Genomic DNA, 18,771 nt, shown 5'->3' with positions numbered 1-18,771 from the left:
CAGCGCAGAGCCTGATATGGGGCTTGAACCTATGAACCATGATATCATGACCTGAGCCAACATCCATTCTTAACCAACAGAGTCATCCAGGTGCCCCACAAATTTTTGATTTTAATGTCCTGTTTAGGAAATATTTCCCTAACCAAATTATGAAGACATTTCCTATGTTATTTTAATAAAAATTATAAAATCAGTAATTCAGCTGGAAATAATTTTTTACTTAAAGGCTGTCCTTTTCCTGGGGCACCTGGGTGGCTCAGTCATGATCTCATGGTTCATTCAAGCCCTGCATCAGGTTCTCTGCTGTCATCACAGGTTTCAGATCCTCTGTCCCCTTCTTGCTCTGCCTCTCTCCCACTTGTGCTCTCCCGCTCTCTCTCAAAAATAAACATTTTTTTTTAAAGGCTATCTTTTCCCTGCAGCAGTGTACCAACAGACTATATATGTGGATCTATTTCTGTACTCTGTTCTGTTCCACTGGTTTATTTACGTATCCTTATGCCACTATTACACTTATTCATTCATTCATTCATTCATTCATTCATTCATGCATTCATTCATTTATTCATGTATTCATTTATTTGAGAGAGAGAGAGAGAGTGCACTCATGGGGGAGGGGCAGGGAGAGGGAGAGAGAGAATCCCAAGCAGGCCCAGTGCTGTCAGCATTCAATTTCACCAAACCTGAGATTATGATCTGAGCCGAAATCAAGAGTCAGTCACTTAACCAACCCAGCCACCCAGACGTCCCCAGTATTAAATTTGCTAATATTTTGTTTAGTGTTTTTGCATCTGTATTCATGACTAAGGTTGCCTTATAATTTTTCCCTTTTTATTAATGTGTTCGTTAGGTTTTGGCCTTAATGTTCTGGTCTCATGAAATGAGTTGGGAGATATTTCCTTTTTTCTTTGTATCTGGACTATTTTATGAGGGTGTAGATATATATACGTATATATACATATATTTATATATTTAATTATAATATATATATTTAATTAAATATTTGGAAGAAATCACTTGTGTTGTCACTGGGGATGGGAATTTCTTCATGAGGTTTTAAATGGAATGCTTGTGTGTGTGTGTATGTGTGTGTGTGTGTGTGAGAGAGAGAGAGAGAGAGAGAGGGAGAGAGGGAGAAAGAAACTAACCTTTTTGCATTTGTCTTTATAATTCCTATCATTTTACTTTTATGTTTATTATGTTTTTATTTTATTCACATATATCTTCTGTATATTTGTATATGTTCCTTTTCTATCCAAATATGAATATAGCTGCATTCCAAAAGTCTTAACATGTATTTTTCTCATCCTTTCAATTCAAATATGCCTTTCAATGTATTTTTTACAATTTTAACCACATGTTATTTAGAGGTGTATAGTTTAGGGGCACCTGGGTGGCTCAGTTGGTTAAGCATCTGACTTCACCTCAGGTCGTGATGTCACAGCCCATGAGTTTGAGCCCTGCGTCAGGCTCTGTGCTGACAGCTCAGAGCCTGGAGCCTATTTCAGATTCTGTATCTCCCTCTCTGTCTCTACCCTTCCCCCAATCATGCTCTGTCTCCCTCTCAAAAATAAATAAAAATTAGAAGTGTATAGTTTAATTTCTAAATATTTGGAAATTTTCTTGTTATATTTTGTTACATATATTTACATAGACATAAATATAATTAATATTCTATTTATTTTTAGTTTGAATCCACTGTGTTCAGAGAACATATTTTTATGTTTTTTTCCTTGAAATTTCTTTGGACTTACTATTATGGTGCATTTGTCCATTATTTCTGTCATTTTTGCTATATACATTTTGAGGCTTTTATTAGTTGAAAACAAACTTAGAATTGCTACAACTTCTTGCTTTATTGACCCCTTTATCCCTTGAAATATTCCTTTTTATCTCTAATAACTTTTTGTCTTAAAATTACTTTTTTCTTTTTTTTTTTTTTTTTAAATTTTTTTTTTCAACGTTTATTTATTTTTGGGACAGAGAGAGACAGAGCATGAACGGGCGAGGGGCAGAGAGAGAGGGAGACACAGAATTGGAAACAGGCTCCAGGCTCTGAGCCATCAGCCCAGAGCCCGACGTGGGGCTCGAACTCACGGACAGCGAGATCGTGACCTGGCTGAAGTCGGACGCTTAACCGACTGCGCCACCCAGGCGCCCCTTAAAATTACTTTTTATGACATTAATATTTCTTTATCAACTATATTCTTATTAGCATAATATATACTGTTCCATTCTATTACTTTTGATCTTTCTCTGACCATGTATATTTAAGGTATATCCAGTAAGTAGTATATAGTTGACTTAAAAAAAAATCCAGTCTAACCACTTAGTTTTCAAACTAGAGTATATAGAGTATTAAATTAAAAATAACTGCTGGTACATTTGGATTTTTCTCTCATTTTAGTGTATGTTTCAAAATATTTTCTACTCATTCTTTTACTTCTTTTAAATTAAGTTATTTTAGTTTTCATTGTTTTCCCTTTATTATTTTGCTAATTTTGCATTATTTTATTCTTCTTGTGGTAGTCAAGACATTATTAAAGTATATATAGTTCATTAGAGTCAAATTAAATTAGTGCTTTTGCCACTTCCTGGATAATTCAAGGATCTAAGACTATTTTAACTCCATTAACTCTCTTCCAACCTTTTGTTATTGTTGTCATGTATTTTGATGCTACATAAATTTTATAACCTAAGAGTGAAACTGTATGTATAATATCATATTAACAGAATCAGAATATTTATTTTTTCCTACATTTTTGTGCTTTCTTCAGAGATCATTTATTTCTTCCAGAAAAAATTCTTTTTTTTTTTTTTTTTTTTTTTTTTTTTTTAAATTTTTTTTTTCAACGTTTATTTATTTTTGGGACAGAGAGAGACAGAGCATGAACAGGGGAGGGGCAGAGAGAGAGGGAGACACAGAATCGGAAACAGGCTCCAGGCTCCGAGCCATCAGCCCAGAGCCTGACGCGGGGCTCGAACTCACGGACCGCGAGATCGTGACCTGGCTGAAGTCGGACGCTTAACCGACTGCGCCACCCAGGCGCCCCCAGAAAAAATTCTTTTACTGTGGGTCCGGTGGAAATGAATTTTGTTCATTTTTTTATTTGTTTAAAAATGTCTCGGGGTTCCTGGCTGACTCAGTCAGTTAAGCATCAGACTCTTCATTTCCACTCAGGTCATGATCTCAGGGTTTGTAAGATCGAGCCTCAGTTCTGGCTGTGTGCTGACAGCGCAGAGCCTGCTTGGGATTCTCTCTCTCCCTCTGTTTCTGCCCCTCCTCCACTCGCATGCATGCTTTCTCTCTCTCTGTCTCAAAATAAATAAACTTCTTTAGAAAGTCTTTAAATCACCTTTATTGTAAAATTATATTTTGACTGTTTATGGAATTTCAAGTTGGTGGTAATTTTAGTACTTTAAAGAGAAATATTTAGCTTTCTTTCTGACTTCTATGAGAACATTTTATTACTATTCCTTTGAATGTAATATGCCTTTTCTCTAGATGCTCTTAACATTTTTTCCTTGTCCTTGGTTGTCAGCAATTTTAATATGATATTCCTTAGTATGATTTTGTTTATGTTTATGCTGCATGGAGATTTAAAATTTTCTTACGGCTTTGAAAGACAGGCTTGTTGTCTTTTCCACTTATCTATTATGATGGTAAGTGTATTTATTTGGTAGGCGGCCATAGAAAGGTATCACAGAATGGGTGACTTAAACAGCAACTGTTTATTTTCTCACAGCTCTGGAGGCTAGAAATCTGCAATCAGTGTGTGGGCAGCTCTCCCGAGGGCTGGGAGAGAAGGATCTGTTCCAGATCTCCTTGGCTTGTAGCTGGCCATTTTTAGTCCAGTCTTTACATGTTACAGTCCATATTTCATGTCGGTGTACATGTCAGTGTCCATATTTTCTCTTCTAATAAAGAGACTCTCATATGGGATTAGGCCCACCCAACTGATCTCATTTTAGTTTGATTACCTCTCTACAACCCCATCTCCAATATGATGGCATTCTGAGGTACTTGAGGTTAGGATTTCAGCATATAAATTTTGGAGGGACACAATTCAACCCATAGCAGCAAGAAACCATCCCCAATTTATCACTTACCAGCACCACATTATCTTCATGACTCTGTGAGTTGACTGGACTCAATAAGGTAGTTCTTGATTGGGGTTTCTCATGAGCTTGTGGTCAGATGCCACATGACACTTACTCATCTGATAGCATGACTGGACTGGATTTCCAAGACAGCTGACAATTCAGGCTAACTTTTGGTGGGAGCCTAACTGGGGCTGATTGACCACAAGTAGCTTCCTTATGTGACTTGTACTTCTGCTAACAAAGTATTATAGTTCCAAAAGGGGGTGTCCCCAGCTTTAGTGTTCCAAGGGACCCAAGCATAAGCTGTAAGGCATAAGCAACAAGGCTTTATTTGACCTAGGCTAGAAGTCCAAGAATGTTACTTTTATGCATTCTTTTTGCTAACAAAATCATTATGTTTCAGGAAGAAGATCATTAGGTTCTGCTTTTTGATGTCACATACAACTAGCATGTATACAGAAAAAACAACAACAACAAAAAAGGAATTGATGACCACCATTTTGGGTGATTATCTACCACACCCACTTTCATTGATTTAGGAGAATTCTTACATATTGTTTCTTCAAATATTCCTTTTGCTCCATTCTTTCTCTATTCACCTTTGGAATATTAATTATACATATCATAAACCTTTTACTGTGTCCATGTGTCTCTTACTATCTTTTGCATTCTATTTTTATTTGTTTTTATGTTTTGTGCTTCAGACTAAGTTTTTTCACTTTTCTAATTTCCGATGTATTAATCCTATCTCTACTCGCTTTTCTAGTTACCTACACTCTAGTTTACTAATTATATTTTCATCTGTGTTTAATGAGCTATGAAAGTCACCTATTGAATACTTAATTCTAATTAGTGTATTTTTCAGTTATAGAATTTCATTTCCTTTCAAGATTCTAATTCTCTGAAAAAATTCTCTGTCTTATCATTTATTTTCTTGGGTATATTAATTCCCCAAATTTAAAATCTCTGTTAGGTATCTAGTATCTGAATATTCTGTAAAACTATTATATTGTATTTTTTTCTCTTGGCCCTGTCTTTTATAATTCTGTAATTATTTTTAATAATGTATGGAATTTTGTGTACTAAGAACAATAGAGGCTAGAGACATTAATAACTCCACTTTTTTTTTTTACAATAGCTTTATTTAAACACACAGAATTGGAACAGTTCCCTGTAATCCAAACAGGAATTTAGTTGGTTTGAGGTTGGGTTTAAGTCTCTAAAAGTCCTTATCAATATCCAGATTGCTTTTATCCTAGGGTATAGTCTATTAAGAAATCCTGAGTGAAAGAAACGTATGTTAAACATAGGATCCTTCATTCTTGGTAGGAGTTGAATGCTAGTGTTTGTCTTCCAGTTACAATAAAACTTCCAAGAACAATATTACCAGTTCTTTTTATATTGTATTAGAAATAATAGCCAATATATTTAGATAAAAATTCAGTAAGCTCCAGTATATAAAAAAATAACACACACTTAGAGCTACATGCACTCATGCACACACACAGACACACACACACACACAAATTCAGTTAAAATTAATTTTTTAACCTACATTAACTGGAAAATGAAAACAGACTAAGGTCTGTAGTCTGATTAACATAAATAAGTGCATTTCGTTTTCCTGGTTTTAATATTATATAATAGTTACATAAGCTTTCATCACTGGGGGATGCTGGGTAAAGGAACACATGGTACTTTGTACTACTTTTATAACCACCTGTCAGCTTCAGAAATAAATAATTTCAAAATAAAAAGTAAAAAAAAAAATGAAACACACACATGTACATACACACACATATGAATATTACAAAAATAGACTGACTTAACAGTTGGGGAAGATGTATTCAATATACGGATAGAAGACCTAACATCACCAATATATTAGTTCTTTTTGAGTTAATTGATAATTTTAATGTAATAATTAATAGAATAGAATTATTGGACTTTAAAATCTGATTTTAGATCTCTTAGGGAAAAATAACAAGCAAGAATAGCTTGGGAATCTTAAACAAAGGAACACAATAATGGAGCTTTAGTCTCATAAGCTAAAATGTACCATAAAATTTTAATTATTAAAACAATATAGTATTGATTTATGAATAGAATGACAGTAAGTCTAGAAATAGATCTCAGATTATATGGGGATTTAATGTAAAATGAAAGTGAGATCTTAAAGAAGTGAATCAAAGATTCATCTTTTAGAAAGCACCTGGGTGGCTTAGTTGGTTTAGCATCTGACTCTTGAGTTTGGCTCACATCATGGTCCCAGGGTCATGTTACTGAGCCCCACATGCCCATGTTGGGCTCTGCGCCGGGTGTGGAATGGGCTTAAGATTCTCTCTCTCTCTCTCTTTGTCTCCCCCAACTCCCAGCTTATGCTCTCTCTCTCTTTCTCTTTCTTGTAAAAAAAAAAAATAAAATAAAAAGAAAGAGGGGCGCCTGGGTGGCTTAGTCAGTTAAGTGTCCGACTTCAGCTCAGGTCATGATCCTACAGTTGGTGGGTTCGAGCGCCGCGTCAGGCTCTGTGCTGACAGCTCAGAGCCTGGAGCCTGGTTTGGATTCTGTGTTTCACTCTTTGCCCCTCTCCTGCTCGCACTCTGTGTCTCTCTTTCTCATAAATAAATAAGCATTAAAAAAAATAAAAAAAAAAAAGAAAGAAAGAGAAAGAAAGAAAATAAAAAAGAAAGAAGGGGGAAAGAAAAAGAGATTTGTTTGAGTATAATGAGATTGTCTTCAGGGGGAAAAAAAAAATATCCAGAGTATAAACACACCAGAGAAAACTAAAATGGAACAAAGATTAAAAAAAAAAAAAAAAGTGTTAAGCAATACAAGTGCTAGAAAAAAAAATTGACCCTGGGTGCCTGTGTGGCTAATTTGGTTGAGCGTCTGACTTCAGCTCAGGTCATGATCTCAAGGTTTGTGAGTTCAAGCCCCACGTTGGGCTGTGCACTGACAGCTCAGAGCCTGGAGCCTACTTCAGATTCTGTGTCCCCCTCTCTTTCTGCCTCACCCCTGCTTGTGTTCTGTCTCTGTCTTTCAAAAATGAATAAACATAAAAAAAATTTAGAGCTTATCTCTTTTTTAAAAAAAGAAAAAAATGTACTTATTTCACTATTATCTTTAAAAGCGCAAGGTATTGGGGTACCTGGGTGGCTCAGTTGGTTAAGTGACCGACTTCTGCTCAGGTCATGATCTTGCAGTTTGTGAGTTCGAGCCCCGCGTCGGGCTCTGTGCTGACAGCTCAGAGCCTGGAGCCTACTTCGGATTCTATGTCTCCGCCTCTCTCTACCCCTCCCCTGCTCAAGCTCTGTGTCTCTCTGTCTCTCAATAATAAATAAATGTTAAAAAAAGATAAGAAAAGAAACGAGCAAGGTATTTCCAACTATGACTCAAAATGTAAAAATGGGAAAGACTGAAAAAAGGTACTCCATAAAATTAAAAATAATAACCAAAGTCAAAATTCAAGCAACAATAAGTATAAGCAACTCTTATCATATAAAAAGATTAATCCCTCTAATAAGTAAAGCTCTCTTATGATTAACAACTCTGTAGAGAAGTGGAAAAGCATCAAAGAGAAAGCAAAAATGCAAACGTGAAGGAATGTTCAGCCATACCCATAATAAGTGACATAGAAATTAAAATTTTAATGTGATAGTAGTTCTTACCTAGGTGACAGGAATAAAACTTTGATTATAGAATCTGTTTATGTGGCCATGTAGAAACAAGTACCTTCATAATATTGCTTGAAAGAGCACAACGTAGTACATCTCCTGTGAAAGGGGATCTTTAATACCTAAAAAATTTGCAGATGTGCTTATCCTTTATGCCAGCACTTATACTTCTTGAAATCCTTATTGTGGACATCCTGTAAACAGATACATTTACATCTGTAAGTTTATCTATATCATATATGTATATGTTTGTATTTCATATATATATGATATGATATATAATATACATGGGTGTATGTGTATGTGTGTGTATGCGTGTATATATATATATATATATATGAAACAAAACAGTGGGAAAAATCTAAGTGTGAAGGAGCCACAGACTGGTTGAATAAATGATTGCATTTTGCACATGAAATGTAATGCAACTAAAAAAATTAATAGGGTGGAGCTCTATATTCATGTAGGAAAGGATCTTAGTATATTGTTACACGAAAAAAGAACAGTGAATATAGTATGCTACTTCCTGTGAAGAAAGAAATAAATATAGAGATATGCATTTACACTTATTTGTATTTGCATAAAATAACACTAGGTATAAAAAAGAATGTAATTAAAATGGTAACCTAAAGGTAACCAAAAGGAGGGGGCAGAAATAGAGGTAGATGACAGCAAGGGTGGAAGCAAGCAGGTTTCTTCAGCATATTCTCTTTATATTGTTTTGCTTTCCAAAGCATGTAATTATACTACAAATTCAACAAATAAAGTTTAATTTTAAAAATACAATAAGATTCAAAGTCAAAGACATAAATTGTGAAATCGTTGTCAAATGAGTGATATTTAGAGTCAAGGAAGAGGGGTAGGATGGAGTTTGTAGTAAGCCAATGGTCCTACAGAGGACAATAAGAAAAGATGGGTTACATGATAAAAATAATACATTTAAAGGCAGAGGACTAGAGGGATTAAAATTCCAGAGAGAGCAGAAGTTTTTAGAGGTGAATTGGAGATCTAAAGCTGTCCCTGAGATTCTTGGCCAATTCTTGATGAAGGCTACATCCTGACAGTCTGGACTAGGTCCAGGTAGAGGGTCACCCCTGGGGCAAGCAAACTGGCAGAGTTACTGGTGATTACACGGGACTAAGAATGACAAAATTGTTTTTCCTCTGGAGAAATTTGTTGCAATCTGACGCTGTGTGAAGTAAAGTCTAAACAGAAAAGTATCCTAACTTGTCTGTATCTCTCTATCAGGGGCTTATTAAGAAAAACTAGTTCTTCAATTCTTTCCTTTCCAACAGAGCCCGACTTGGGACTTGAACCCACAAACTGCAAGATCATGACCCGAGCCGAAGTCGGCGGCTTAACTGACTGAGCCACCCAGGCGCCCTCCACCAAAAAAATGTGTCTTGACTAATAAATATTCTCTTATAATTTTAAAACACACTGCAAAGAAAATGCAGTAAAATTCGATGAGAAAATTATAGGACGGTCTCACTCTGCGTGAGGATTCAGAGAGGGTGTTCCTGAAGAACTGATATTTAAGCTGAGCCCTGAGGGATAGGGGATGAGTATTCACACAGTGGGAAGGACACATGTGAAGATTCCGAGTGGGAGAAGTAGCTTTGTAAGATTGTTGTGTTATATAGAATGTCGTGAACAAGGAGGGTAATGAAGGCAAAAGTGAGGTGTGAAGTGGCATCCAGTAAGACTGATGTGATAAGGGTGACTCTTGTAAATGTTCTTTTGCAATTCTAGGTTTTATCATAAGAACAAGGGGAAGCTGTTAAAGGATCATACTGGAGACAGTGAAGTAATCAGAGTTTCACAGTACAGAAAAATCACTTTGGCTCTTAGATGGAGAGTGGGCTGAAAGTATAAGGATGGTTGTTGGGAGATAAATTAGGAAGTCATTTCATTTTTTGGGGGGGGTTTGTTTTCAGGAGAAAGATATAGACTTGGAATAGGCTGGTGGAATTAGAGATTAAATATATATTTTTTTAAATCAGAGAAAGGACCAAAAAATGTATTTTTAAAAATCACAGTATTTGGTTATTGGTTCTGGTCCATGAGGAAAAGGATGGGATCACAGGTGCCTCTTTTCACATTTTGGACTTGAACACTGCATGATGGTGGATGACAGCTCCACTTGTGATGGGGGAGCACTGGGGAAGGAGCAGATTTTGTGCAAAACAGGAATTTAAATCTAGAGCTGATGTCTTATAAGAATGATGTGGAGTGGAAATATAAGTTTAGAAGTCATGAGAGATAGTGGAAGCTGCCTTTTTACGTTTTGGAAGAGTACTAACAAATTTTTGTTTATTCCATGATATTCTTAAACACCCTATTATAGCCTTACTTATTAGACAATATACAAAAAACCATTCGCTTCATTCATTTTCCATTAAATATTTTTAATACAAAGCTATTATTTATTTTGTGTTATTCATTTAACTGATGGAAAATCCTGGGAACCATTGATCTTTTTATCTTGTATATCAGAAGTGAAGATACAAAAAATGCTTCTTTTTTAAAAGTTTATTTATTTAATTATTTTGAAAGAGAGAGAGAGAGAGAGAGAGAGAGAGAGAATCCCAAGCAGGCTCCATGCTCAGTGCAGAGCTGACATGGGGCTTGATCTCATGATTGGGAAATCATGACCTGAACTGAAATCGAGTTGGAAGCTCAACCGAATGACCTACCGAGGCGCTCCCAATACATAAATGCTTCTTAATAATGCTACTTATGAATTATGGTCAGTTCTATATATGCTTCGGAAAGCAATGATAATCCATGTAAGAAAACTACATGTGCTAAATGAAGCAGAACACTCAATTATAGTTAGGGATATTATTATCTCCACTTTATACCAAGACCTATACTAAAGTGTAGTTCTAAAATGTGACACTTTCTTTTTCCTCCCTTAAGAATCTGCTTACTATGGAAGTATAAATTATTTTTTTATTTAAAAATACCATTATCTTTTGAGGATTGGTTAATTTGTTTTCATTTTCCTAGGAGTAAACATTTGAGGAAAGAATATTTCCACCAGGTTGATATGGGTGGAATTACCTTACTTTTTGTGAGATAGTCACAAAATATTGTATGAATGCTACATTTTAGTATATTGAGTTGTTTGGATGAAAATATTGGTCATATTAGTTCATTGTGCAAGTCCTAGAACAAGGAAAAAAATGGTAAGCAAAGAGTTTTTTTTTTTAATAAAATGTAGTTTTTATTTTTTTACTTCCTAAAATGTTCAATGGTTTATTATTTTTTATTGTATTTTCAATTGAGTCTCCAAACTGATATGTGGTTTTGTGCATTTATTTTATTTTTTTATTTTTTTTTAACGTTTATTTATTTTTGAGACAGAGAGAGACAGAGCATGAACGGGGGAGGGTCAGAGAGAGGGAGACACAGAATCTGAAACAGGCTCCAGGCTCTGAGCTGTCAGCACAGAGCCCGATGTGGGGCTTGAACTCACGGACTGTGAGATCATGACCTGAGCCGAAGTCGGCCGCTTAACTGACTGAGCCACCCAGGCACCCCTTATGCATTTTTTAAAAAACAAATACTTGCTTTGACCTATAGGAAATACAGAGAGCTTCATTTTTTATATTTGGAAAATTATTTTTGTTTGTTTTAGCTTTTGAATAGTGAGGGTAACAGAGGTCCAGCAGGAAAGAGAAGGGGCTCTCAAATTAGGACAATTTAAGCAAGGTTGAAGAAAGTGGCTATTTAAAATGTGGGTGGAGTATAAGAATCATAAGGTATATAGTGCAGTACCCCTGGTCTGTTACCACTTGCCCAAAAGAAAACAAGGGTAGGAAAGAGAGAGACCTGTAGAGAGGACTGCTTTGCCTAGTGACCTAGTCAGCAGGATTTCACTCTGGGGAGAGAAGCTGGGAAGAAACACCTTGACCTCACTCTCCTTCCTCACTCTCGAGTACCCAATTGGCAAACTGTAATGAGAAGCCAGAAGGCAAGAGAGCCTATTGATGTAGCACATTTAGATCAGCTCTCAAGACAGAGATAAAGGTAAAGAAATGTAGAGTGGATCTCACAGGGGAAAAAGGAGAAATATAAAGTAGTGGATGTGCACCTCGAAATGGAGAAAAGGTAAGTGTGATAGTTAGTGCCAAATTTTTTTTTCAGCAAAGGAAAAAAGAGGCTGGGGCAGAGGGTCTGGCCCATAAATGTTTCCTCCTTGTGAAGAGCAAGAAGCTTTGGAATCAGTTGGCAAGGGGAAGGATATGAAGAATTGAAGGAATTGTACTTCTTTAATTCACCTAGATTGAACTCTGTTAACTGGCTAAAGATTTTTAGTTTAACTGATGAAGAGTAAAAAAAATAACAAAAAATTTATAATAGTAATAAAATAATAATAATAACCTAGCAAATTCTCTAAAGCTATTAATAGTAATGTTTTGATAATATCATTACTCTTTGCTCACAGGATTGTATCCGACAATCAACGTTCTTTGGCCTTGGGTTTGGCCTTTGTGTTTTTGAGAATATTTGGTATGGACTTTCGGCAATCTTTTATTACAGTGAATTGTTGATTTTTTGATATGTGTGTCTACATGTATATTTAGAATTTCAAATAAATAAAAATGGTAAACTGACACAACACAAGTGAATGGGGGAGCTGCTTTGCAGAATTTAGGAGACAATATTTATGTAAAAAGACAATACATAATGCAAAGCCGATCCTGTCATATAAAATATGCATTAATACTATATTTGATCAGACAGGACAGTCTATTTGATTAGATGTATATTCATCAATCTTGTCCAAGTGGTTTGGTAAGCTGAAACAAAACACATAACCACAACACTGCTTGCATGTTTGGGGAGTCACTAACAACATTTTCGTTACCAAAGACTCTGATGTTTTTAAGGACTTACAGACAAAGAAAAAAATTGTTTTTCTCAGATGGTAATGCACTCTGTACTTCAGGCTTTCTTAAAATAGCAAAAACTAGCTTTCAAATCTAAATTATCTACATTATGACTGTATTAGCACCCCTGATTCAAAAGTTGATTAAAAATATTGATGGGGCAAGGAAACGAGATTAAACTGGATTGAAGACTGAAAGACATATGATAAATGGAGTCAAGAACATAGAAAAATTTAAGTGTGGCTTGGATAGGGATCAGAGAAATAATTCTCTACCTAGATCAATATGTGCGGTTCAAATTGGCTCTTTTTAATTAGGAAAAATGAGAGCATATTTTTATGTGAATCATGGCCTGATCGATAAGGACAGATTTGTTTTGGAAGACAGAACCTAAGAAACAGCTAATGCATAAACAGTTTCTGACATGAGAAAGGAAGCTAGTGAGACTGATACATTTTTGTTGGAAGAGGGTGGAACAAGATGATACTTTAGATACAGATTGCCTCTATATCTAACAGTATTTTGCCAACAGATAATTTGAAGCAGAGGATAGATATTATCTGTTTTCTGTTTAAAAGATAACTCTGCTTCTGGAGGGAAAAATACTTATAGAAGATAAATGTAAAGGAAAAAAAGGCTTTTGCTGCAGTCTAAACCAGAATTATGTTAAATTGGATTCTGGAGGTTGTGAAAGAGACACAGAAATCAACATATCCAAGATATGTTTAGAGTTAGTGTCCTAAAGATTTATCATGGATTGGAAAAATATGAAGGAAAATAGAAAAAATGAATAGTAGGCTTAGGTTTTAGACCTTGAACGATTATAAACAGAGTGCCAGCACTCAATAAGATTGGGAGAATTGGTAATCTTTGATAGTGATCTTGAATAGTGGTCTTTGGCAGGAGTCATAAGTCATGAAGCATGAGGGCCCTAACATAATGAAGTTATAGTAAACTAGATGTCAGTAAAGATATCTTAGTTCTGAGATTTCAGTTCTAATGTCTTTGGGGTGACTTTTTAAAAATGACTTCTAATTCATTTTTAGCTGAAATTGTTGCTGAGGAGATGTTGTCTCTGAGAGTATACAGAAATTTACGTAAGGCAGTACACAACTCTTCTTCTGGATATGAGGTCCTCTGAATCTAGGGTTGCTACAAACATACCAAAACATTTACATTCCTAGTTATTTCTCTCAATATCTTGATAAATAACAGATGTACATTGCATTAAAAAACTAACTTTTCATTGATTGAAAACATAGAGAACATAAAAACATAAACTGATTACATGTATGTCATTCTAAAAATATGAAAGCAACTAATTTTTTATACCTACAGGAATAAGGATTTTTAAAAAATACAGTTTTTTACAGTTCTTAATAATCCTATTTATAAGTAAATTCTTAGATAATTTTAAATGATATATTTAAATGTGATGATGGCTAAATACATCAGTTTAATTTTAGAATAAAAGTCATACTTATCCTAACCTGTAGTGTTTTCATGGAGCATTTATAATTATTGCATTTTTCATAGGGACTATACCTGGACCAATAGTTTTTAAAATGACAGCAGATATTTCTTGTATCTTTCGGGAGACTGAATACTGTGGGAAAAAAGGAAATTGTTGGATCTATAACAAGATGAAAATGGCCTACCTATTGGTAGGAATATGTAAGTGATACCTATTAAAGAATTACAGAAAAGTAAAACTGTTTTAAACATGTATGGTTGTTTATAGTAATGTACAATAATAATAAACTATGAACAAATGAATATTTTGATGTTTAAAGAACCCTTATTATATAGAAAATATTTTAGAAACTGAAGTATTAAAGTATTTATATGAATATTTGAGTCACTGCATTAAATACACAATTGTTTTATGTTGTTCCTGAATAAAGGGTGGTAATTAGCAAAATTTCAATTTGGGAAGTAATTTTGTCCATATACATATACAACCAAGTTGCTTGACCTTGTAACCCTTGCTATTTACATAGTAAAAGATTGGACAATTAAAAAAATTTTTTCACATCCCCAGAGAACATCAGGATACTCTCACCCTACTTACATGTGAGTTTCACAGTCTCTCTTGCTTAACGATGTAACAGCCTACCTAGCAAGTATTCAGTATTTATTGAATAAATAAAGATATGAGGAATTGAGATACTACGGTGGTATGAGCTGTGTTATGGTCAGCTTTGAGAAAATCTAGATATGCTTGTATTACTCTAGAAAATACATATCTCCCTTGATTTCAATTTGTTCATCTGTAAAGTGAGGATGTTGGCCTATATAATGTCTCAAGTCTTAATCTCTACTAACATTCAATAATTTTATTGTATAGATGTTGGTATGATAAATATTTAAAAGTGTTTATATGTTTTGTGATTTAAATGAGTTCCTTAATTTGAAGAAACATAATGATAGACTCTAATATTTACCAGTAACAAATACTTCTGTGATGAACAGTATATAGTGGTGCCTTGTAATTCAAAAGTCAATTATCCAGCAAACTTAGTCTACACTGAACATTGAGTAAAGTAAAATTTAAAAAACAATTAAAAAGTAAAAAGTGACCTTTAAGAAGTCAAAATTAATTTCTCAGAGATAATTCAACAAAACTAGGTTTTGTTCTTAAGGAAGTCCTCTTAAGGCACTACCGAGCCTTTTAATTTTTATTTTAGATATATATGTAACATGCTTATCTATTTTCCAACTCAGCACAAAATTGACAAAGCTGGTGAACTGCTTAGAGATCCTGCTAAGGAGCTACTAAAAGGAGATAACAATAATAAAGGACATAGAGAAATACAGTTGGAAAGGGCAAACAGAAGAAACTGAAATAAGAATATGCTTTTGTGGCAGTTTAGTGTAAACTTTTTAAAGTTCTGATCGTTAAAAGAAATAATTAATAGACAACCATAGTTTAGAAGGTAAAGTGTAAAAAGGAACCAATGTCCAAAATATATAAAGAACTCCCATATATCAAAACAAGCAAAGGATAAATAATGGAAAAAATGGACAAAAGACTTGAAAGAATTCACAAAATTTAATAATCAGTCAATAAACAATGGAATGGATATATAAATTGTGGTAATATCAACAATGGAATGGTATATGGCAATGAAGACAGAAGGTACACAATTATATAAAATATGAATTAATCATACAAACATAATTTTGAAAGAAAGAAATCAAACAACTGAGTATGCACTCTGTGGTTCCACTTACATAATTTTGACCTGCTATAACTATATTTCAAAAATAAAAGTAACCCATTCTGGTTAGTGACTTTGAGGAAACATGAAGGAAAGCTTCTGGGGTGTTGACAGCTGTTTTGTTCTTGATCCAGATGCTGGTCACACTGTGTTTAGTTTGTGAAAAATGTATCTTTAAAAAAAAATTGAGATGTAATGAAGATGCAATTAACATATATCTTAGGTTTTTAGTTTGATGGCTTTTGATAAATGAGTGCATCTGTGGAACCAGCACCTCAAAACAAGCTGTAGAAATTTATCCCCTGTCCCTTTTCAGTCAATTTCCTTCCTCTGGAGATAAACCTGTTTCAGGTTTCTATTATAATATGTTGGCTCTTTCTGTTCTAAAAATTTATGCAAATGGAATGCAGTATATACTCTTTTGTTTTTCTGTGTTGCTTAATATTATGCTTTTGGGAGATTCATCCATGTTATTCTATAGCAGTAGTTTGTCCTTTAAAAAAAATTTCCAAATACTGTTTCATTTTGTGAATATACTATAATCTATCCATTCTCTTGTTAAAATTCATTTGGTTGTTTGCAGTGTTGGGCTATTATAAATGTATGAAAATTATTGTGTCATTATAAATGACAAACGCATTAATGTTTATCTTTTGTAACCACTATAATTGATATTGTCAGATAATTGATGTTGTTGCTCTAGAATATTTTTTACTTTAATTTTCAGGGTCTTTTGCATTCTAAGCGCAAGTACTTTTATATAATGCTTGTAATATTTCTGTTTATATTTGGAAAATGGTGATTTTTTTCAAAAAGAATAAAGCTGCATGAAGTGGCTTAAATAGGTTCCACTTCCTATTGATATTTAAGTTAGCAGCAATGTATTTTTAAGCTTTAGAGTTAATACATTCTGTGAAAAAAAGACACACTTTTTAAAGAAATTTTAAAGCTTTTGTAAACATTAAAAAATCCCCTTTAGTAACTTGATACGTTTATAACATTAATTACATTCTATAATTAGAAAATTGATATTTTAAAGAGATTACATATACTTACCATTTCTTTGGTAAATAGCATTCTTTCCACAAATATTTTTGCTCTAGATAGATTGACACATCTGATGTTTTTTTTTTTTTTAATTCAGGTTGTATTTGCAAAGTAGTCACTATCTTCTTCACTGCTATTGCACTTTGCCTATGTAAATATTTACCAAAGGATAACAGTGAAATCCTGCATATGCCCGTGAAGAATCCAACAGTAAAAAAAAAAAGAAAAAACTAATTTATAACTGGATCATTAATGTGGAAGAATTATACACTGTCAGTCCATCAATGGAATGTTATACTAATAAAATTTGAAATAATTATAATATAGTTACATGTTTAATAAATGAATGTGACTCATATGATCCCGTAAGTTTATTATAGTTTGAGTACAAATATAATAATATAGTCCCTGTGTTTTGGATTTTTGAAATATATTGTAAAATACACATTTAATAACTAATAAAAAGAATACTTTTAATGAAAAATGAAGCAGAAGTGGGAAAATATACATAAGTTAATTCTGTTAGTGACATGTATTATTAGCTTTTGGTTATGTAGGACTACTTAGGATTCATATAGTTTGTTCTTCTTATTTAATTCGGGCTGTGGATGTTTATTTCTCAATAATTTTTCAAAATAAAATTAGATTTTTCATTCCAGTTCATATAATAAAAATTTAAATTAATGTCATACGTATTCTCCAAAAGAAGGCAGTTTCAAGCTTCTTAAAAATTAACATTTTATTTATCTTTTATTTCACCATGGAGAGGTTTCTTTTGAAACTATCTCTGGTCAGTTGCCTAATTTGCAATACATAGTTTCATGCTCCTTTAATTTTAGTAGACACAAAAGTCAAAATGATCATATACATCTTTATTTTTACTTTGACTTGAGTTTTATTGATAAAGACTACCTGATGCCTGAGCTGATTTCCATTTTTGTGTTTTTATATTTAATTGTATGACAATTATAATTATTTCATGTGAAAAATATTCAAATTTATTTTTTTAAATTTTTTTTTTCAACGTTTATTTTATATTTGGGACAGAGAGAGACAGAGCATGAACGGGGGAGGAACAGAGAGAGAGAGGGAGACACAGAATCGGAAACAGGCTCCAGGCTCCGAGCCATCAGCCCAGAGCCTGACGCGGGGCTCGAACTCACGGACCGCGAGATCGTGACCTGGCTGAAGTCGGACGCTTAACCGACTGCGCCACCCAGGCGCCCCAAAAATATTCAAATTTAAATGTAGAAAATGTGTCAACCATTTGTGGAATTTTTTTAAGCTTAAATGTGTTTCTCTAGAGAGTTTTTGTTATAAGTATTTCATACATCATTGTACATCCATCCAAATTTATAGCAATTTTCTAAATGTTAGTATAAAAGTCAGATTGTTATAAAACAAAAAAAAAAACTTCTCTACATTGCTTCTATTGTTCTCTTGGGAGAAGAAATAACGGATAGAATTTCTCCTTTGTTATACACATTAGTCAAGGACCTCTGTGTGTAAATGTATTGCCCTATTCCTTTTTTTTTTTCCTTTCTCCAATTTTTTTTTTTTTAAATTCCGGTTAATTAACATACAGTGTAATATAAGTTCCGGGTGTAGAATTTAGTGAGTCATCACTTACATACAACACCCACTGCTCATCACAAGTGCCTTCCTTAATCCCTATCACCTATTTAAACCATTCCCCACCCCGACCCCCCAAATGATACAGTAACCCTCAGTTTGTTCTCTGTAGTTAAGAGTCTGTTTCTTGGTTTCCCTCTCTTTTTACCCCCTATATAAATTTGTTTTGTTTCTTATGTTCCACATATGAGTGAA

The 18,771-nt window shown here is 33.9% G+C and overlaps 1 protein-coding gene across 1 annotated transcript in view; it reads left to right on the top strand.

The window, feature by feature from the left end:
- Positions 1-17,302, top strand: part of SLCO6A1 (solute carrier organic anion transporter family member 6A1) — a 92,043-nt gene extending 74,741 nt beyond the window's left edge. The window contains exons 11-13 of the mRNA XM_043594487.1: positions 12,232-12,296; positions 14,213-14,350; positions 17,042-17,302. Coding sequence (XP_043450422.1) covers positions 12,232-12,296; positions 14,213-14,350; positions 17,042-17,178 — 340 coding nt within the window. The 3' untranslated portion in view covers positions 17,179-17,302. The remainder of the gene's footprint in view (positions 1-12,231; positions 12,297-14,212; positions 14,351-17,041) is intronic.
- Positions 17,303-18,771: the final 1,469 nt, after the last annotated feature.

This window comes from Prionailurus bengalensis, chromosome A1 (assembly GCF_016509475.1).
Source record: "Prionailurus bengalensis isolate Pbe53 chromosome A1, Fcat_Pben_1.1_paternal_pri, whole genome shotgun sequence".
NCBI lineage: Eukaryota > Metazoa > Chordata > Mammalia > Carnivora > Felidae > Prionailurus > Prionailurus bengalensis.
This window is presented reverse-complemented; position numbering and strand designations above follow the sequence as displayed.